General features: G+C 38.4%; 2 protein-coding genes across 3 annotated transcripts; one reads left to right on the top strand and one right to left on the bottom strand.

The window, feature by feature from the left end:
• Window positions 1-581: 581 nt before the first annotated feature.
• On the bottom strand, window positions 582-7,792 carry LOC113569077 (C3a anaphylatoxin chemotactic receptor-like). Its single transcript, XM_081700575.1, has 7 exons — window positions 7,634-7,792; window positions 6,959-7,087; window positions 6,390-6,549; window positions 6,143-6,246; window positions 4,296-6,050; window positions 2,858-2,984; window positions 582-2,036 (listed from the first exon to the last, which is right to left on the bottom strand). Exons 6-7 carry the CDS (start codon window positions 2,859-2,861, stop codon window positions 994-996), a joined length of 1,047 nt encoding a protein of 348 aa, XP_081556701.1. The 5' UTR covers window positions 2,862-2,984; window positions 4,296-6,050; window positions 6,143-6,246; window positions 6,390-6,549; window positions 6,959-7,087; window positions 7,634-7,792; the 3' UTR covers window positions 582-993.
• Window positions 7,793-7,918: 126 nt separating this feature from the next.
• Window positions 7,919-15,613, top strand: LOC145651890 (protein lin-37 homolog). Of its 2 annotated transcripts, none has more exons than XM_081700579.1 (10): window positions 7,919-8,226; window positions 8,884-8,992; window positions 9,121-9,196; window positions 10,973-11,023; window positions 11,328-11,357; window positions 11,758-11,843; window positions 12,644-12,804; window positions 14,672-14,803; window positions 15,028-15,101; window positions 15,241-15,613. In XM_081700579.1, exons 2-10 carry the CDS (start codon window positions 8,959-8,961, stop codon window positions 15,317-15,319), a joined length of 723 nt encoding a protein of 240 aa, XP_081556705.1. In that variant the 5' UTR covers window positions 7,919-8,226; window positions 8,884-8,958; the 3' UTR covers window positions 15,320-15,613. The 2 variants fall into 2 exon arrangements, with proteins under 2 accessions (XP_081556705.1, XP_081556704.1); XM_081700578.1 differs by having other exon boundaries at window positions 7,919-8,241.
• The last annotated feature ends 1,136 nt before the right edge of the window (window positions 15,614-16,749 follow it).

Raw genomic sequence — 16,749 nt, 5'->3', positions numbered from 1 at the left:
CATAAATAAAAGGTATAAAATGTGAATTCTTAAACCTCTAAAAACTCATCTCTGTTAATCAAAATTATATAGTTAGAAGTTATTTCCAAAAAAAAAAAAACATACTCTAAAACTGGCTGCAGAATGAAGAGCGAATTGTACAGGGTCACCTACAAGTTGATGTATCAGGATGGTATTGCATTTTATGTATAGCTCAAATCAGTTCAAAATATTATTTGACATGCACATTTGTACTGTTGACCAAGGTTTTAGAAATCAAAGAGCTCCTCTTCATGGAGAGAGAGCATGTCATGATATCCATCCATTTGTTTTTAAATGTTTATGTTCCATGCAGCTACTATTGGGCGGCCCTCGCATCTCCAGGCCTGACCCTGTACTTGGACTCCAGCTTCCAAAGAAGCTGGGATATGTGGAAAAGAAGCATTTCATTGTACTGTACATGTGTTTATATGACAAAGGCATTCTATCTGCCCTAGATCTAAACAAGAGATAAAGATGTATATGAAAAGCAAGATTATTATTTATTAAGCAACAGGTATCCAAAGTTCTTTAAAGCCACTAATAATAATACACAAAAGATGCCACATATAAAATGTATTTTTATAGGCTAATATAACTGTATACAATAACTTACAAAGGACTGGCCAGAGATGCATTTTGAGATTACAGTAAAGTGGGGTAACCTTCATTCCCATTTTATAGTATAAAATGCTTGAAAAATACAGCCAAAGCTAAGATTGTTTGTGTGTGTGTGTGTGTGTGTGTGTGGGGGGGGGGGGGGGGGGGGTTAATTGTGAACATAAAACCACACTACCCAAACCAGTCCATAAGATGTGGATTGCATCACTGCTCTGCTAAGTAATACTTTTACTCGGTGTCCTCTGAATATTACTTTCAACATATAAATGGTGTGATGTATTTATTCAGAAATGCATTCAACTAAATTCATGAAAGTACATTGCTTTTATCCTCTGAAGATGTGGTCCTGTCTAGCTAGCTGGCAAGGACAGTATCATTTCTCTTCATCAGGATCTCTGAGTGGCTTGAGGTGGTTGAGTGGCGAGCGCTGAAGAGGGCCAGGTGCTCCTCAGTGAGCGCCTTCTCCAATACAAGCAGCACGGACGTCTTCAATGTGGTCTTGCACTCCTTGCACATGAACACGTATAGGATGGGATTGAGGCAGCTGTTCAAGTATGCCAGGCTCACCAGAAATGGTCCCATGGTTATAAGTACACTTGTGGTGGCCATACTGCTGTTCCCTCGGAGGATGCAGAACTGGTGGATGTGGAATGGAAACCAGCACAGAAAGAAGGCGAGTATCACAGTCAAGATGACTCGCAAAGGCTTTAGCCTGTTCTGCCTCTTGAGGCGTCTAGCCTTCACTCCAATCGCAATATATGAACAGATGATGATGATGAATGGAATGAAGAAGCCAGCCACAAATCGGAATGTGGCCAGATTCCTTTTCACTTCAACTGTGGCATTAGTGCCACAGTATGTAGCATGAGTGTATGGGAACAATTGGCGGTATTTAACAAAGGGGATGCTGCACATTATGCCTGCCGTCCATATAAGGAAGCATGCGATCCTAGCTTTGTTTGGGGTACATTTGTTGTGGACCCAAATGACCACCCATGTAGACAGGCAGCGGTCAAGACTGATACCTGTCAGCAGGAAAATGCTAGTGAACATGTTGAGTACAGATACCAAGGTATGAAATTTGCACATGTATAAACCAAAGGGCCAATCATGATTATTAAAGAGAGACACAATGTTCAGTACTAAAAAAGATGTGAATAGGAGGTCTGCCACAGCCAGGTTGAGAAACCAAATGGAATTGACTGTTGTCTTCATCTTGTAGCCTGTGACATAAATGACTAGGCTATTGCCAACTGTGCCAAGTAGAAACACTGCTGTGTACAAGATTAGGTTGATGGGCTTTATATATGTTGGGTCTGGTTTTTGACTTCCTTTGGTGATGTTTATACTTTGCATGAGAGTAGATGCAGTCACATTACATGGGGCAAATGTTGGCTCTGCATAATGAAGAAGAGAAAAGTTATTTATATTTACATTAAGCTGTAACTGTTATAATATTTGTTGCATTATTTTCTGGTCTCAGGTACATTTCAGTGAAGTCAAGTCAACCAATAAAAACAATAGGTTAAGCAATTAAACCATCATTCCAATATCAAAAGGTTTGGTATGTCCTCATGAACAAAACAAAAAGTACATTGTCATCGATATTCTTTATTTCTCCTATCTCTACCAGCCACATCTTGTACACGAGCAGCTAAAGACAGAAAAACAGTTTTTCTGAAGATGTGGCATGAGAAAGTGTAGCTGCTTTATTATATATTGAAGGAGGAGCAAACCAGTTGATGACAAATAATTTGCACTGAAAATTTAGTTCTTCTGTCTCCTTCAGACAACTTGCTGTTATTTAATCTGCATGAGACAATTTGCTATTATTTAATATGCTGTTCTTTAATTTGTAGGAGGGTTTGTCAGTTTCATTTGAATTTATTAGAGAACCCTTTTATATCTCCTGTTCAATTGGTGCCTACATACATTTTCATTTATATTTGTAGCATTTAGCATACACTCTTATCCTGAGCAGCTTACAAAAGTGCATAATGTCTACTCAGAAAAGTGTCCTCAGACACTACATACAGTAAATGACCCTTAAACAGATAATGCCAGAAACAAGAGTCAGTGCTGAAACCTACATTAAGAAATACAAAATGATATAAAACAATGCTGTAAAATACAAGGCAGTTTGAATGCATTTACTGGTGGCATGACAGTTATGAAAACATTCCTTGAGTAATTGTCAAGAATAAGACACAGCACTTACCCATTTAGTTTTCTTTTAACTCTTCAGAGAGTACAGTCTTAGTCCACAAAAGTTTCATTTCTTTGCTGACAGGAGCCAGCAGTGTGACCTGGGTGCAGGACGCTGTCTTCAGGGCATGTGAGAGACGCTGACAGAGAGGAGGAGAAAAGAAAGCAGGGTTAATATGACAGAGGGTGGGGCTTTTTATCCAACCAGAGCAGTGTGAATAGGAGGTTCTGTTGCTACATGGAAACAAGAAAAACACACAGTGATGACAAGAGAGAAGGTTTGAGGCCAAACATTTAACTACATTAATCAGCAGTCAAGTGTAACTATGATTTCATCTTATATTGTTATTTTACATTCTTTACATTTTTAAATAATTTGGTCATGTGCCATATCGATAATCCAATGTTTACATGTTTCATAATAATAAGCATCATAAATATATTCCTTGAGTTAAAAGGATAATTTGGGTCCACATGTAGAGAGGGGGCTGGAAACCAAAAGCACACTCAAAAGGGGTAAGCTTCATCCCTGTATGGCAGAGAGTGTTCTGAGCATATTCTTCCCAGGGCAGGTAGGAGCACCACATTTTGGGGTGCTCCTGGCAGTAAAGCCACAGGAACCTGTCTGTTAGCTGGGGAAGGTAGATGGATGTGCAGCCTACTGTGATGTTGAGAGGAACACAAACCACCTGGCTTGTCTGGAGTTCATCCACTTTGTTGTTTGTAGGTACTCCAGGTTTCTGTGATCTGTAATGACCGTGAAGGGGTGCCACTCTCCCTCTAGCCAGAGGTTGTATATTCCTAGAAGGCCAGCTTCATGGCCAACAACTCTCTGTCGCCGACTCCATAGTTTCTCTCAGCCGCCATCAGCTTCCTGGGGCGTCCTTGCCCGTTGAGACAGCATGGCTTCTACTCTCACATTAGAGGTGTCAATCTTTATGACAAAAGGCTGCCTTGGCTCAGGCTGCTGCAGCACCAGCGCACTGGTGAAGGCCCTCATCGGTGTCGTGAATGTTTCAGCAGTCTCCCACGTGGACTTTCCACAAAGGCGTCCACCAAGTGCTGGCTCATTCCAGCGCGATGTGTCGGCCAGTGTCCTGAATTCCATGGCTTAGTCCACTACCAAACAAGAACCCTGCCAAAGATGCTGCAGGGCTCTACCACAAACTCTTAACTCAATGCAGATAGAAATCCATCTTGAATTCTCTTACAAACTCTGGGCTGTCACCCTCTAGTAGGGAAGAACAGGACACCAGTGAAGTTCCCCAAGTTTTAGCTCTCCCATGATCTGGGAGATGACAAATGCCATTTTAGCATGATCAGGCTGGTAATTGAAATACAGTTGGCATTGTTCTACAAACCCCTTGCAGCTAGCAAGAGCTACATTGTAGGCCTCATGGTGGCAATTTGACAGTGCATCCCTTCCGCAGAAGAGACATTTGTATACTCACCAGCTTGGTTCCTTGCCCTGACGGAGAGGCCCTCTACACAGCATGCTCCTGCCACTCCCCGAGCTCCTGCTGCTGCCTCCCTGGGACCGCCATTAGGTTTGCCACACTTTTGGGCCAATCTGACCCTTCACTGTGTTCCTCACTTGTGGCTGTGCATTTTGTGATGACGGTAGGGAGTGAGACACAAGTGTGATAAAGGAGTTTATTCTCCAAAAGAAATAGTACAATAGTACAGTGTGAAGCTGGCTATAAAGAAAGAAAGAAAAGTCGCTGGCAGTAAATGCTCGAAGCCCGGAAAAGGCAAACATTAGTGTCTTCCTTCATGTGTTGAAGTCAAGGAGAAATGCACAGCACTGGAATTAGGAACCTATGTTTAAATAAGAAAGAAGCAAACAAGGAACAGGTAACTGATCAGTTTTTGAACTGGGTAGGTGCAGCATGTGTCAGTGGGTGTGTCCTTCCAACTGGGCGCACCATGATAAAATGCAAAATAATGTAGTTGAGAAGTTGGTGTAAATATATATTAGAAATATTTTTCAAAGATATTGCTGTTACATATAGGTTGGGTACAGTTTTTGGCTAATCTGTCTGGTTACATATAACATGAAAATATGACAAATGCTTCAGTTACTTCAATTTCAGAATTTCTCAAATGTTTTTTTTTATTATAAACTGATATGCTTCATATTAATTTGTACAGTCTACATACTATTCTTAAAATATATCGTAAACAAGCAAATGTTTGCTAAACTCATCTGTCAAGTTCCTTAATCAATAATGACTCCCCATATCTGGAGTCCCCTGTTCAACAATACCTCATCTCTGGAGTTCCCTGATCAATAATCAAAAGAAGAGCTGAACATTTAAAAAAAAAAAATCACTGCCCATCATTGACCTACTAAAGGATCCCTTAATTAATTATCCATATACCAATATATGATCTTATTTTATTTATTTTGTAAAATATATCTGTGTATTTTAGTTTCGAGTTGAACAGCAGGTTAATGAACAAAAATATTAGTGTATATATTCACAATATGTACCACAGCCAAGGGGCTGCCTATGGGTATTTCTGTAACACATTTTTTCTAGACCTTAAAACCCCATAAATCATTAGAAGCCTCATAACTAATTTTCTCAAATGCTGATGTTCTGGTTAAACCAAAGAGCTTAGTGTAACTATTCATTTTCCCAATTAGCAGATGTTCTCATTCAGAGCAACCTACATGTATTTATCTGAATGACAATGTGCTGCCTGGGAACTGAACACACAATCTTGGTGTGGCTAGCATTTGGTACTACCTGCACCACCAGGAGAGCTACACAGTCCTCACAGTCATGAATGTATTATCATATATAGGTTTCATAGATCTCAAATGAAAAATGATACTGGGGAGTTTTTGGCATCTAAGTGTCAAATAATTTCTCTGTTAGCAGACTGATATATATCACCCAATCCTGAGGCTTCATTATAACACAAACTCTGAGTGTATTGCCTCTTAGGCCTTTATTCTTAATACACTTACAATATTCAAACAGGGGGAAAATTAAAATAATATAACCTCAGCCCTCTGTGTACTTGTAATGCATTCTGTAGAGGTGGCAAGGTTCCCCGATCACTATTACTGCTGCTGAATGGAGTCTCTAGTTGGAGGCGATGGTCTGGTCGATCCAGCCACGCAGGTAAGAGATGCGGGCGTAGACAGCAGGTGCTCGGACATTGCAGTTGGTGGTACCCCAGGACACAATGCCCACCTGAATCCAGACATGATTACTGTTCTCACAGACCAGCGGGCCACCAGAGTCACCCTACAGAAAAGCATATACTTTAAAATTGCATGTGTTACCTGGAGGGACACCTGCCAGGGCCACGATCCAGACACTGGATTCTCTCCTTTCACAATCCTGTTGTAGCCACTAATCTGTGGCTTTATGGCAGGTACACCACAACCTGTAAAAAAATAATAAAATATTTGTACAGAAGTAATACATTTGTAAATTGGGCATATAGTCCTTTGCGTGTTTCATAAAGGCATGCAAAGTTATCACGATAATATGGAACCCTAGCTGGACATGAGCCCACAGACCACTTACCTATTGTGGATGCCACCAGGGCAAGACAGCTAATGAGCCAGAGTATTGTGACAAGTTACTTGGCTGCAACCAGAATGCCAGGCCTTGCTTTATAGACCTCCTGCAAGCTGATGAAAATGTGGTTCTTCTGTCTCCTTCAGACAACTTGCTGTTATTTAATCTGCATGAGACAATTTGCTATTATTTAACATGCTGTTCTTTAATTTGTAGGAGGGTTTGTCAGTTTCATTTGAATTTATTAGATAACCCTTTTATATCTTCTGTTCAATTGGTGCCTACATACATTTTCATTTATATTTGTAGCATTTAGCATACACTCTTATCCTGAGCAGCTTACAAAAGTGCATAGTGTCTACTCAGAAAAGTGTCCTCAGACACTACATACAGTAAATGACCCTTAAACAGATAATGCCAGAAACAAGAGTCAGTGCTGAAACCTACATTAAGAAATACAAAATGATATAAAACAATGCTGTAAAATATAAGGCAGTTTGAATGCATTTACTGGTGGCATGACAGTTATGAAAACATTCCTTGAGTAATTGTCAAGAATAAGACACAGCACTTACCCATTTAGTTTTTTCTTTTAACTCTTCAGAGAGTATGGTCTTAGTCCACAAAAGTTTCATTTCTTTGCTGACAGGAGCCAGCAGTTTGACCTGGGTGCAGGACGCTGTCTTCAGGGCATGTGAGAGACGCTGACAGAGACGAGGAGGAGAAAAGAAAGCAGGGTTAATATGACAGAGGGTGGGGCTTTTTATCCAACCAGAGTAGTGTGAATAGGAGGTTCTGTTGCTACATGGAAACAAGAAAAACACACAGTGATGACAAGAGAGGTTTGAGGCCAAACATTTAACTACATTAATCAGCAGTCAAGTGTATCTATGATTTCATCTTATATTGTTATTTTACATTCTTTACATTTTTAAATAATTTGGTCATGTGCCATATCGATAATCCAATGTTTACATGTTTCATAATAATAAGCATCATAAATATATTCCTTGAGTTAAAAGGATAATTTGGGTCCACATATAGAGAGGGGGCTGGAAACCAAAAGCACACTCAAAAGGGGTAAGCTTCATCTCTGTATGGCAGAGAGTGTTCTGAGCATATTCTTCCCAGGGCAGGTAGGAGCACCACATTTCAGGGTGCTCCTGGCAGTAAAGCTACAGGAACCTGTCCGTTAGCTGGGGAAGGTAGATGGATGTGCAGCCTACTGTGATGTTCAGAGGAACACATACCATCTGGCTTGTCTGGAGTTCATCCACTTTGTTGTTTGTAGTTGTCCAACAACTCTTTGTCGCCGACAAGGCTTTATGGTCTTCCTCATATTGGAATCTCTTCTGCTCAATGTTTTTCCACATGAATTGTGCCCTATGAGACAATATCTTTCACATACGCTGGGAAGCCCAAAAGGAAACAATCTTCATGAGAAAAAAATACGGGTTTGTAGCTTCTGACAGACAGATATTTTATCCAATAATATTGAACACGTTTATAAGCGCGGACCAATGAGGAAGCAGAAATGCAGTTGCGCGCGGAAGAGGAAAGTCGAGTTAAGACTGAACAACTTGCTAGCCTAGCTATGCGCTAAAAGGCTTACATACATGTTTCCGTAATATTGGCCGCATATAGTTATATAATATTACTTGCTCATAGTACCTGGGTATGGCATGAAAATATGTTGTTGACAAAGTAACTCGAACGATTTCAGTAGCATAACCTTAGCTAACGCTATCAGTTTACATGTACTAACCTACGTAGCTCGCTGTGGTAAAAAACAAAAAACAAAAAACACTTCACTTTGTCAAACCAGCTACATTGATCAGCAACTGTGAGTCAGATAGAGGTACTTTGATTGTTTATGCCACCGTTGGCATTTTCATATGCCTTCATCGTTTTGAGCATAGGTCCAACATTATTTAAGATGGTTAGGTTAACGTGAGAGCTATAGGTATCTTGCTGGCTAATTAGCTAGAGTTGGATATCCACACGGAGCAGTTTAACTGTTAATCCTAGCTAAGATAACGCTAGGTTAGCTAACCTACATAATTTGGATGAGGTTTGGATAATGCAGTTACCCAGTTATTTATCCACAAACCTCTACCTGGCTAGTTTATGTGACCTTCCAGTGATCAGTAACCAGCGTTTTCGGAACCAATGAGCTAGCTAACCTAGCATTGGCATGTGTGGTATAACATATCTTGTTAGTTATCAAATGTGTTACGTAGTGTTCACTGAGTAAATTAGCGTCCCAGCTAACACTGTTTTGTTCTTCGGGCGCGTTTTAAACAGGTTCAGATATTTCTGGGTGGTCTCTGCGAGCTATGGCTGTTTACCTGTAATTTGGCTCTTCCAATCCTGACTTTTCTTAAACTGTCGCCAGTTCGCTATATTGCAATCACTTTGAGTGTCATAACAGTGTGCATGTCTGTTGCCAACATCGGACAGATCTTAAAGTTTAGTGTATGTATGTATTGGTTTTGACCAGTTTAACATCGGCGGTGATGAGTAATGGACTTCTTGAGGAAGATATTTTTGCTGAGAAGATAGATCTGCAATCAAAATGCTTCACATGAAAATTAAGACAGAGAAACATGGTGAGGAATGTGTAAATTATTTTTGTTTTAAAGATGATGATGATTTATTTTGTCTCTTTGTGTTTTGGTCTCATTGTTACTTAAAAAGGACTTCTTATACATTTTATTTATATATTTGTTTGTATAAGATTCTGAGGGTGCAGGTGCCCGGAATCGTCTTGATGCAGTGTTGCAAGGTCTGGTGGAGAAAAGTGACAGTGAGAGGTCAGTATCCCAGTTTGAGTTCATAGATACTGAGTTCATTTCTGCACAGACAGAAGGAAATTGGAGGTCACAAGTGATTTTTACATTATACTTCTTTGTAACAGATCAGTTTCAACTAATGAGAGCTGTACATGTTCATTGAGTTTACCCTAAAAGCTTTTCCTGTTAGTGACTTCTCTTGCAGAGAAAGGATTTTATTCTTTAACAAGTTAATTTGTTTTCTGAATTATACATCAGTGAATTGGGTATAAACACAGCACAGTTAGTAACCAAAACACTAGTGTTCACATTATAAACTTCATGGGCATCTTTGTTGCTTTATGCTGTGGGGTTTTTCCTAATCAACATGGAATGTGGGCCCTACTAGGGCAGAAGGCAAAACGGCCTCCACATAATGGTGTTTAAATGTTGTCACCAGTGAATAGTATGCAAAGAAGTGTAATATTTAGTTGTTTAATCAACCAGCCTCTATATCATATATGAATATTTAATTTAAAATGTATTTCGTTATAATACCAATTCTACACTAGAAATTGCTGTGGGGAGAGTGTTTATGGCCAGAATCAATCACCATCTATCTCGTTTAGTGGGGACAATATAGGGGGGAGGCTAAGATGAGGCTTTTTAGGTTTTCCCCCACCATTTCCAAATCAATAGAATTGACTGATGACAATAATGTCTGTCTGTCTCTATATATCTGCACTACCTTGCAAAAATATTCAGCCACCTTTAGTCATCAGGTTTGCCTGCTTTGTTCTTTGGGGCACATTTATACAATATTGCACACTCTTTGGGAATGATTTTCACCCATTCATCCCAACATATTTGCTCCAAGTTTTTGGGGTTGGTTGGATGACACTTGTGGACCACAAGCTTCTCCAAAGCTTTAGAAGGTTGAAGCAAGTTGTTTTGCAGCATCTTGCTGTATTTGGCAACATGCATCATTTGCTTTGATCAAATCAAAGATATTTCTTAACACTAAATAAGATGGCAATCTGATAGATTATTCTGATACCTTTGTTAGTTGCAAGACAGGGAGGGCTTCGCCCCACTAGTATAACAGCTGCCCCTGGCACCACACATAGCATTTAAAATTTTGACCGCAAAACCTTATTTAACAATTTGGCTGGGTCACACAATTTAGCTGTGTGTGAATGTAATGTAATCTTTGAAGATTATAGGGAGTAAAGAAAATGCATCTTACTGTAGGTAAAGATGTAAAACTACTAATACACAAGGTTTCCAAAGAACCATATATGAAGATTTCAGGGAATAACTGGTTTGTGTCTTTGTTTTTCATTGTTTCTGCCTTTAATTGTATTTCTTTTATTTGCATTTTCTTTCTTTCGCTTTCTTTATATATATTTTGCTGTCTTTTGGTATGATGAACACGATTGTACATTATTTGCTCAGGACTCACTTCCTGAAGCAAGTTGTTGAGGTGTTTTTATCATTTGCACATCTTTGTTATAATTTATAATAGTGTTTGCTTAATTTAATGGATAGTGCTTTCCTTATGTTTACTTATTTTCTATTTTTATTAGATGGCAACTATGTACTTATCCATTTTTTGTGTACATTTTGGTGTGGATGTGGGCTTCAGGTTTGGAAATGCAAGTGTATGTTTAGCGTAATAATTGCAATGGCTTTGCTTCTAGCTGAATAAGCTGTTTCTCAAGAAATGTGGTTTCCTCAGAAAGGAACCGCAGTGTGTAACGGCTGTAGCAGTTAATTTTTCTGTAAAATATTCATGCTCACTCTTCCTTTTTTGTTAAGAGATCAGAATGAAGATGATTCTGGAAAAATGGCAGCTGACTCTTTGAGCAAGTATGCCCTTCTGTTGGTTCTTTTACATAAGCAAGATCAGAAATTTAAGTAAAACATTTATTCATACCTAATGGATAATGCATATTTATGTGAGCTAAAGACCCTTAGATTAACATTTTGTGTTCCCCTATAAGATCAAAGTGATCAGTTTTCTAAACTTGTTTTAAGAAGGCAGTCTTAATCAGGATTTCTGTGGCATTTCTTTCCTTATATAGGCTTATACACTGTGTTTTAAAACATTTCTCCAACAGAGAAAATGTATCAGTAGGAATATCAGTGATGTGTGACAATTTTCTCCTTGTAGGGATTTATCTCCTTCCTCTGTTGGAAAAAGGTATGCAAAGTTTCATTGATTTCGTGGCTTGCTAATTTATTTTAGGGAAGACCCACATGCATGTGATTCTTAAGCACTCAGCGTACGTCACCAAATCTTTTCACTTTGACTTTTTGGTACTTTTTCCACTGACAACTTAAAGCAAATGTGTATATATATTTTTAATTTTAAGTTTGACTCTCAACGGTGATCAGACCAAAGAGTAGTATACCAAGTAGAAATGCACTTCTAATAAAAAAAAACGTACAAAGGGTAAGAGTGCATTTTTAGCATACGACTCTAGATCACACATGCACTGTTAGGCTAACTTCTTTATGTGCATTAGCGTGTGAAATCATGTAGGATACATTATGGATTTCGGTAGTCCTTACAGTAGTAGTGTTAACTTTCTCCACCACAGGCCATCATCACGTTTCCCACAACACCGCAGAAAGAAACGAAAAGAGATGGATGATGGCTTATCTGAGACAAACCCGCACAAGCAAAGTAGGCATCTTGACTATAAAACCACCTAATAAAACATGTACTTTAATCTGGTACTCTTACTAATGTTAGTAAAAATTAAAATGGCACATTTTATGTTGAGGAATGTATTAAGAAAATTTGTGGAACGTGTATAAATTTCAGATGGACTCCTTTTCAGACTAAAAACTGATTTATTTATATATATATATATATATATATATATATATTTATTTTTATTTATTTTTTTTTTTTACAGCCTGGTAAAGATGTATATGAAGAAATTTTCTTTAGTCTCTGCAACATGCCATATCCTTTAACACTGACCACAATGCATTTTTCTTTCATGTGGGTAAAAGCTATGTCTTAAAAGAAAATGACAGCACTTTGTATCAATACATTTTAAAGACCATTCTAATGAGCATATGGCTAGTATCCCTTCTGTCCAAGACAACCAACCTACAGTAATACATAAGCAGATCTAAACATCATGGCACAGGATAGGAAAATATTGATTATGCAATCCCTCGTGTACAAACCCACCATTCCTAATTTTGAGAATTTAAAAAAATATATTATTATTGTTTCATTCATGTTATTTTGAAAGAAAAGTGATTTGTGGCTAAGCACACTGAAATTTACACAAAAGCAGCACCACCAGTTTTGAATTGGGATAATGCACTTGTATGTTGGAAAATCACTATTTATTAATTCTTTGTACCTGCATACTTGGTGCCCGCAAGTCCAGCTTTAGCCTGATTGGAAAGCAATAGCAGGTTTAGGTTTTACTGGGGCTTTTATCACTTTTGTCTCATTTCTGTCAGATGCATACGTCATCAAGCTGTTTGACCGCAGTGTGGATTTGGCCCAGTTCAGTACGAGCACCTCGCTCTACCCCATCTGCAGAGCTTGGATGCGGAACAACCCTTCTGTTCGAGAGAAAACTGCTGCTGCTAGCCCACCTCACAGACTGGGTGAGGAAGAGGTCAGAGCAGGCTTGCTTGGTGCTCCTTCAGAGCACTCACTCTTTCTCGTAATGATGATGATAATTCATAATTCATTTGAATTATATTGTAATCTACAGTGTTGGAAAGCTTTCTACATTTTGGTCTGTTCAGACGATAAAGATGATAAAATGAATTCATCTCATTTGTTTTTCTCCACGATGACAGCAAAAACAGGTTTTTGTGATGTTTTAAAAATTTATTGAAAATATGAAAAAATCCATTCCATTGACATAAGTATTCAGAGCATTCATTAAGTACTTGGTTGAAGCACCTTTGGTAGCTAGGACAGTTTTAAGTCTTTTTGGAAATTATCCTTTAAGCTTGGCACACATATCTCTTGGATATTTCTCCCTTTAGTTTTGGCAGAAGTGTTCAAGCTCAGACAGATTAGAAATGGAGAATCTTTGCACATTTTCAGCATCCATTTTTCCACTTTATCTTGATTAGTTTCCCAGTCATTGTCAGATAACTATCTCCACAGCCTGATGTAGCCACCACCATGTTTGAGTGTAGGGATGATCTTCAATGAGGTCTTGCTCATTGTCTGATTTTGTACCTGGGACTGTGAAGTGTGGCCAGATAATTCAGTATTTGTTCCAGACCTGAGCATCTTGCTTCTTATGGACTGATTTTGTTCAGGTACATTTTGGCAAACTCCCAAGTGGAAGCCATTCCTCTTAAAAAGGCCCATCTGGTGACGGTACCACAATGGCCTGATGGGTGGAGTGCTACACTGATGGTTCTCGAATCTCCACAAAGGAACTCTCACTCATTCATAGTGACCATTGGGTTCTTGATTATCTGTCTGACCAAGACCCTTGGTCCTTGATTACATAGTTTGGCTTGCCAGGCAGACCAAGGAAGACCTGTGGTGGTTCCAAGCTTCTTTCATTTGAGAATGGTTAAGGCTACCATGCTTTTGGGCAGGTTCAGTGCTACAGAAATGTAATTGTATCCTTCCCTATATTTGAGTGTTGACACAATCCTGTCTCACCGTTTTATGGACAGTTCTCCCAGCCTCATGCCTTAGATTTAACTCTGACATACACCATCATCTGTGAAACCATATATAGATAAGTGTGTGCCTTTTCTAACTATATTCAGTCTATTCGGTTAGGCTCAGCTGGACACCAGTGAAGTGGAAGAAGCATTTCAAGGGCCAGCAACTTATGTTTGCCATTGATGTTTCCTTTTCATTTTAGACCTTTTAAAGTGTACATATGTTTAAATATGTTCCCTTCAAGTTCCTAATTCTGGCTTTTCCCTGGAAGTTCAATTTCATCTTATTTTTGTGCCTGACACAAGTATATTTTGAACCGTGTTTATTGAACTTTTGTATTGCCCTTTTAAAGCATTATGATTATTTAGCTATTGTTTTAAACATTAGAGACTAATCCAGGTGTCACTTTTACACAAGTCGTTCTGATTTATTTTAGTCTACATAATTCAGACCTGTAGCCTAGTTAGATCCTTAAATTGATCCAGTTCAGAGGTACACCCTTGTTCATGTAAAACTTATTCATAAATCCCCATGAAGACTCAGTTTGCAAGACTGTTGAAATATGTAGTGACTCAAGACATCTGAAGTGTGGGTGTGGTGACATTCCTGCACACATGGCAGTCTAAAAGATTATGCAGATATCATTATTTGAATGTTCCTGAGGAGTGTTGAATTCAAATATAAATATAGTTAATTAGTGATTTAATAGTTTGAGTTCAAAGGCACACTTGCCTTATATAATTTGCAGTGTGCTGGGCTATTAAATTCATGATGAACTGTTATAAAAGTTTTCATTTTTCAGTTTCAAAGGGAAACTGCAAATAAGGTATTTTTCTTGCTTTCAGGTAGCAGACATGTTAAATGGCAAAGGTCAGAATGTATATCGCCTTCCACCACCTGTTTCTTGTCCACTTAATGAGTCAGGTGACCCTGTCAGCTTGAGGATTCCACCCACTGAGAAACCCACGGCTAGCCAGGTAAGTCCTAAATGTTAAATGCACAAAGAGTTCTCTTTAACCATACAGGCCACAAGTACACTTTAAGCAGTCATCCCTGTTGTTTCAGTTTACAGTTGATTTTTCTCTTCTTTTTTTAAGCATTCATGTGTTTTATTTTTGTTGCAAATCTGGGCAAAATAGTACATGTTGCATTGGTTTGTGGGAAGCAGAGTTTTATCAGTCATAATTGTGTTTTTCTGTAGCCTGCAGATGGGACATCAGGGGCTGGATCTCCCATGTTTAACCACATGAAGCGCTGGAAGAAAATTAGACAAAAGTAAGATTTTTCTTTAGTGTTTCTCTGAATTGTTTGAGAATTGTTCCTTGTAGGATTAGAAAGATGCTTTAAAATGGATATTCAGATATGTCAATGACAATTTATTGGTTAATCACAAGATAATTGGATGTTTCCATAGGTGGAAAGAAGCTTCTAATAAGAACCAGCTGAGATACAGTGAGAGCATTAAGATCCTAAAGGAGATGTACGAACGCTAGTGGACATTCTTCATCTTGATCAGGAGATTTCCACTATGAGCTCTTGAGAAGTGGAGGTTAAAAGGAGACTTGGTTATGATGGAAGGAATGGAGTAAATGGTGCCGCTGTTGTTATTTTATAAAGGAAAATCTGTTCAATGGTTAATCTTTGGGTTATTGGCAATTTGACGTTGGTATATGTTGCAAAAGCACAGACATGATGCATTTTCAATCAGACTAAGTTCTTAAATGAACATTTGTTGCGATGTCGTGTAGGAAAATGCAGAGTAAAGTATTTGATCTCTGGTTGTAAAATGCGGAGAAATTACTAAGGAGTGGGGATGTGAATGTGTATATTCCCATGCATGTTTTAAATAGTTGTTTTGTTGGCCTATAAACACGTAGGGCCTTTGCAGATTAGAAATAAAAAAAGACCTCATCGCAAATACAAAGATAGTGGATTATGACGATTGTGTCATAATTGTTTCAAAATCTTCAGAATCACATAATTGTTAAAACCTGAGCAAGGCTTAGTAGTCTTCCAAAGCAAGCCTAGAGGGACTCTTTACCAACTACATTTGCTCAACCATGATGAATTTAAAGTATACTTATCCTCTCAACCTGAGTCAAGCTTCAGTTGGAAATCCCAGTGACACATTTTGAAATAAGAAACTCCATTAAAGAATCAATAAACATTAATAACATTAGACAGTTACCATGTTACAGTATTTGTCACACACAATAAATTATGCCCTTATGACAAAGTAGTTTGAACCTACAGCACTACCACGGAGCTAGCCATAGCACTGGGTATATTATGCAATTGTATTATATTTTAATTATTCTGAATTAAATTGCCATGCTAATATTGCAGCAGACCAGTGCTATATAGATTTTGTTTAAGAAAAGCCTAATGCATATCTAAAAACTTAGAGCAGGTTCTTGTCAAAACACAAATAAAAAGGTATAAAACGTAAATTCTTAAACCTCTAAAAACTCATCTCTGTTAATCAAGATTATATATTTAGAAGTTATTTCCAAGAAAAAAAATCATACTCTCAAAATGGCTGCAGAATAAAGAGTGAATTGTACAGGGTCACCTACAAGTTGATGTATCAGGATGGTATTGCATTTTATGTATAGCTCAAATCAGTTCAAAATATTATTTGACATGCACATTTGTACTGTTGACCAAGTTTTTAGAAATCAAAGAGCTCCTCTTCATGGAGAGAGAGCATGTCATGATATCCATCCATTTGTTTTTAAATGTTTATGTTCCATGCAGCTACTATTGGGCGGCCCTCGCATCTCCAGGCCTGACCCTGTACTTGGACTCCAGCTTCCAAAGAAGCTGGGATATGTGGAAAAGAAGCATTTCATTGTACTGTACATGTGTTTATATGACAAAGGCATTCTATCTGCCCTAGATCTAAACAAGAGATAAAGATGTA

This window comes from Electrophorus electricus, chromosome 17, assembly GCF_041902795.1.
Source record: "Electrophorus electricus isolate QZ-2024a chromosome 17, ASM4190279v1, whole genome shotgun sequence".
Lineage (NCBI taxonomy): Eukaryota > Metazoa > Chordata > Actinopteri > Gymnotiformes > Gymnotidae > Electrophorus > Electrophorus electricus.
The sequence above is the reverse complement of the archived record's forward strand: the minus strand, read 5'-3'. Positions and strand labels throughout refer to the sequence as shown.

Bases quoted from the DNA above. Each gene is read 5' to 3' on its own strand.
- LOC145651890 (XM_081700579.1), top strand. From the start codon at position 8,959: ATGCTTCACATGAAAATTAAGACAGAGAAACATG. The intron at 12,805-14,671 runs GTCAGAGCAGGC...TCTTGCTTTCAG, and splicing joins ACAGACTGGGTGAGGAAGAG to GTAGCAGACATGTTAAATGG. The intron at 15,102-15,240 runs GTAAGATTTTTC...ATGTTTCCATAG, and splicing joins TGGAAGAAAATTAGACAAAA to GTGGAAAGAAGCTTCTAATA.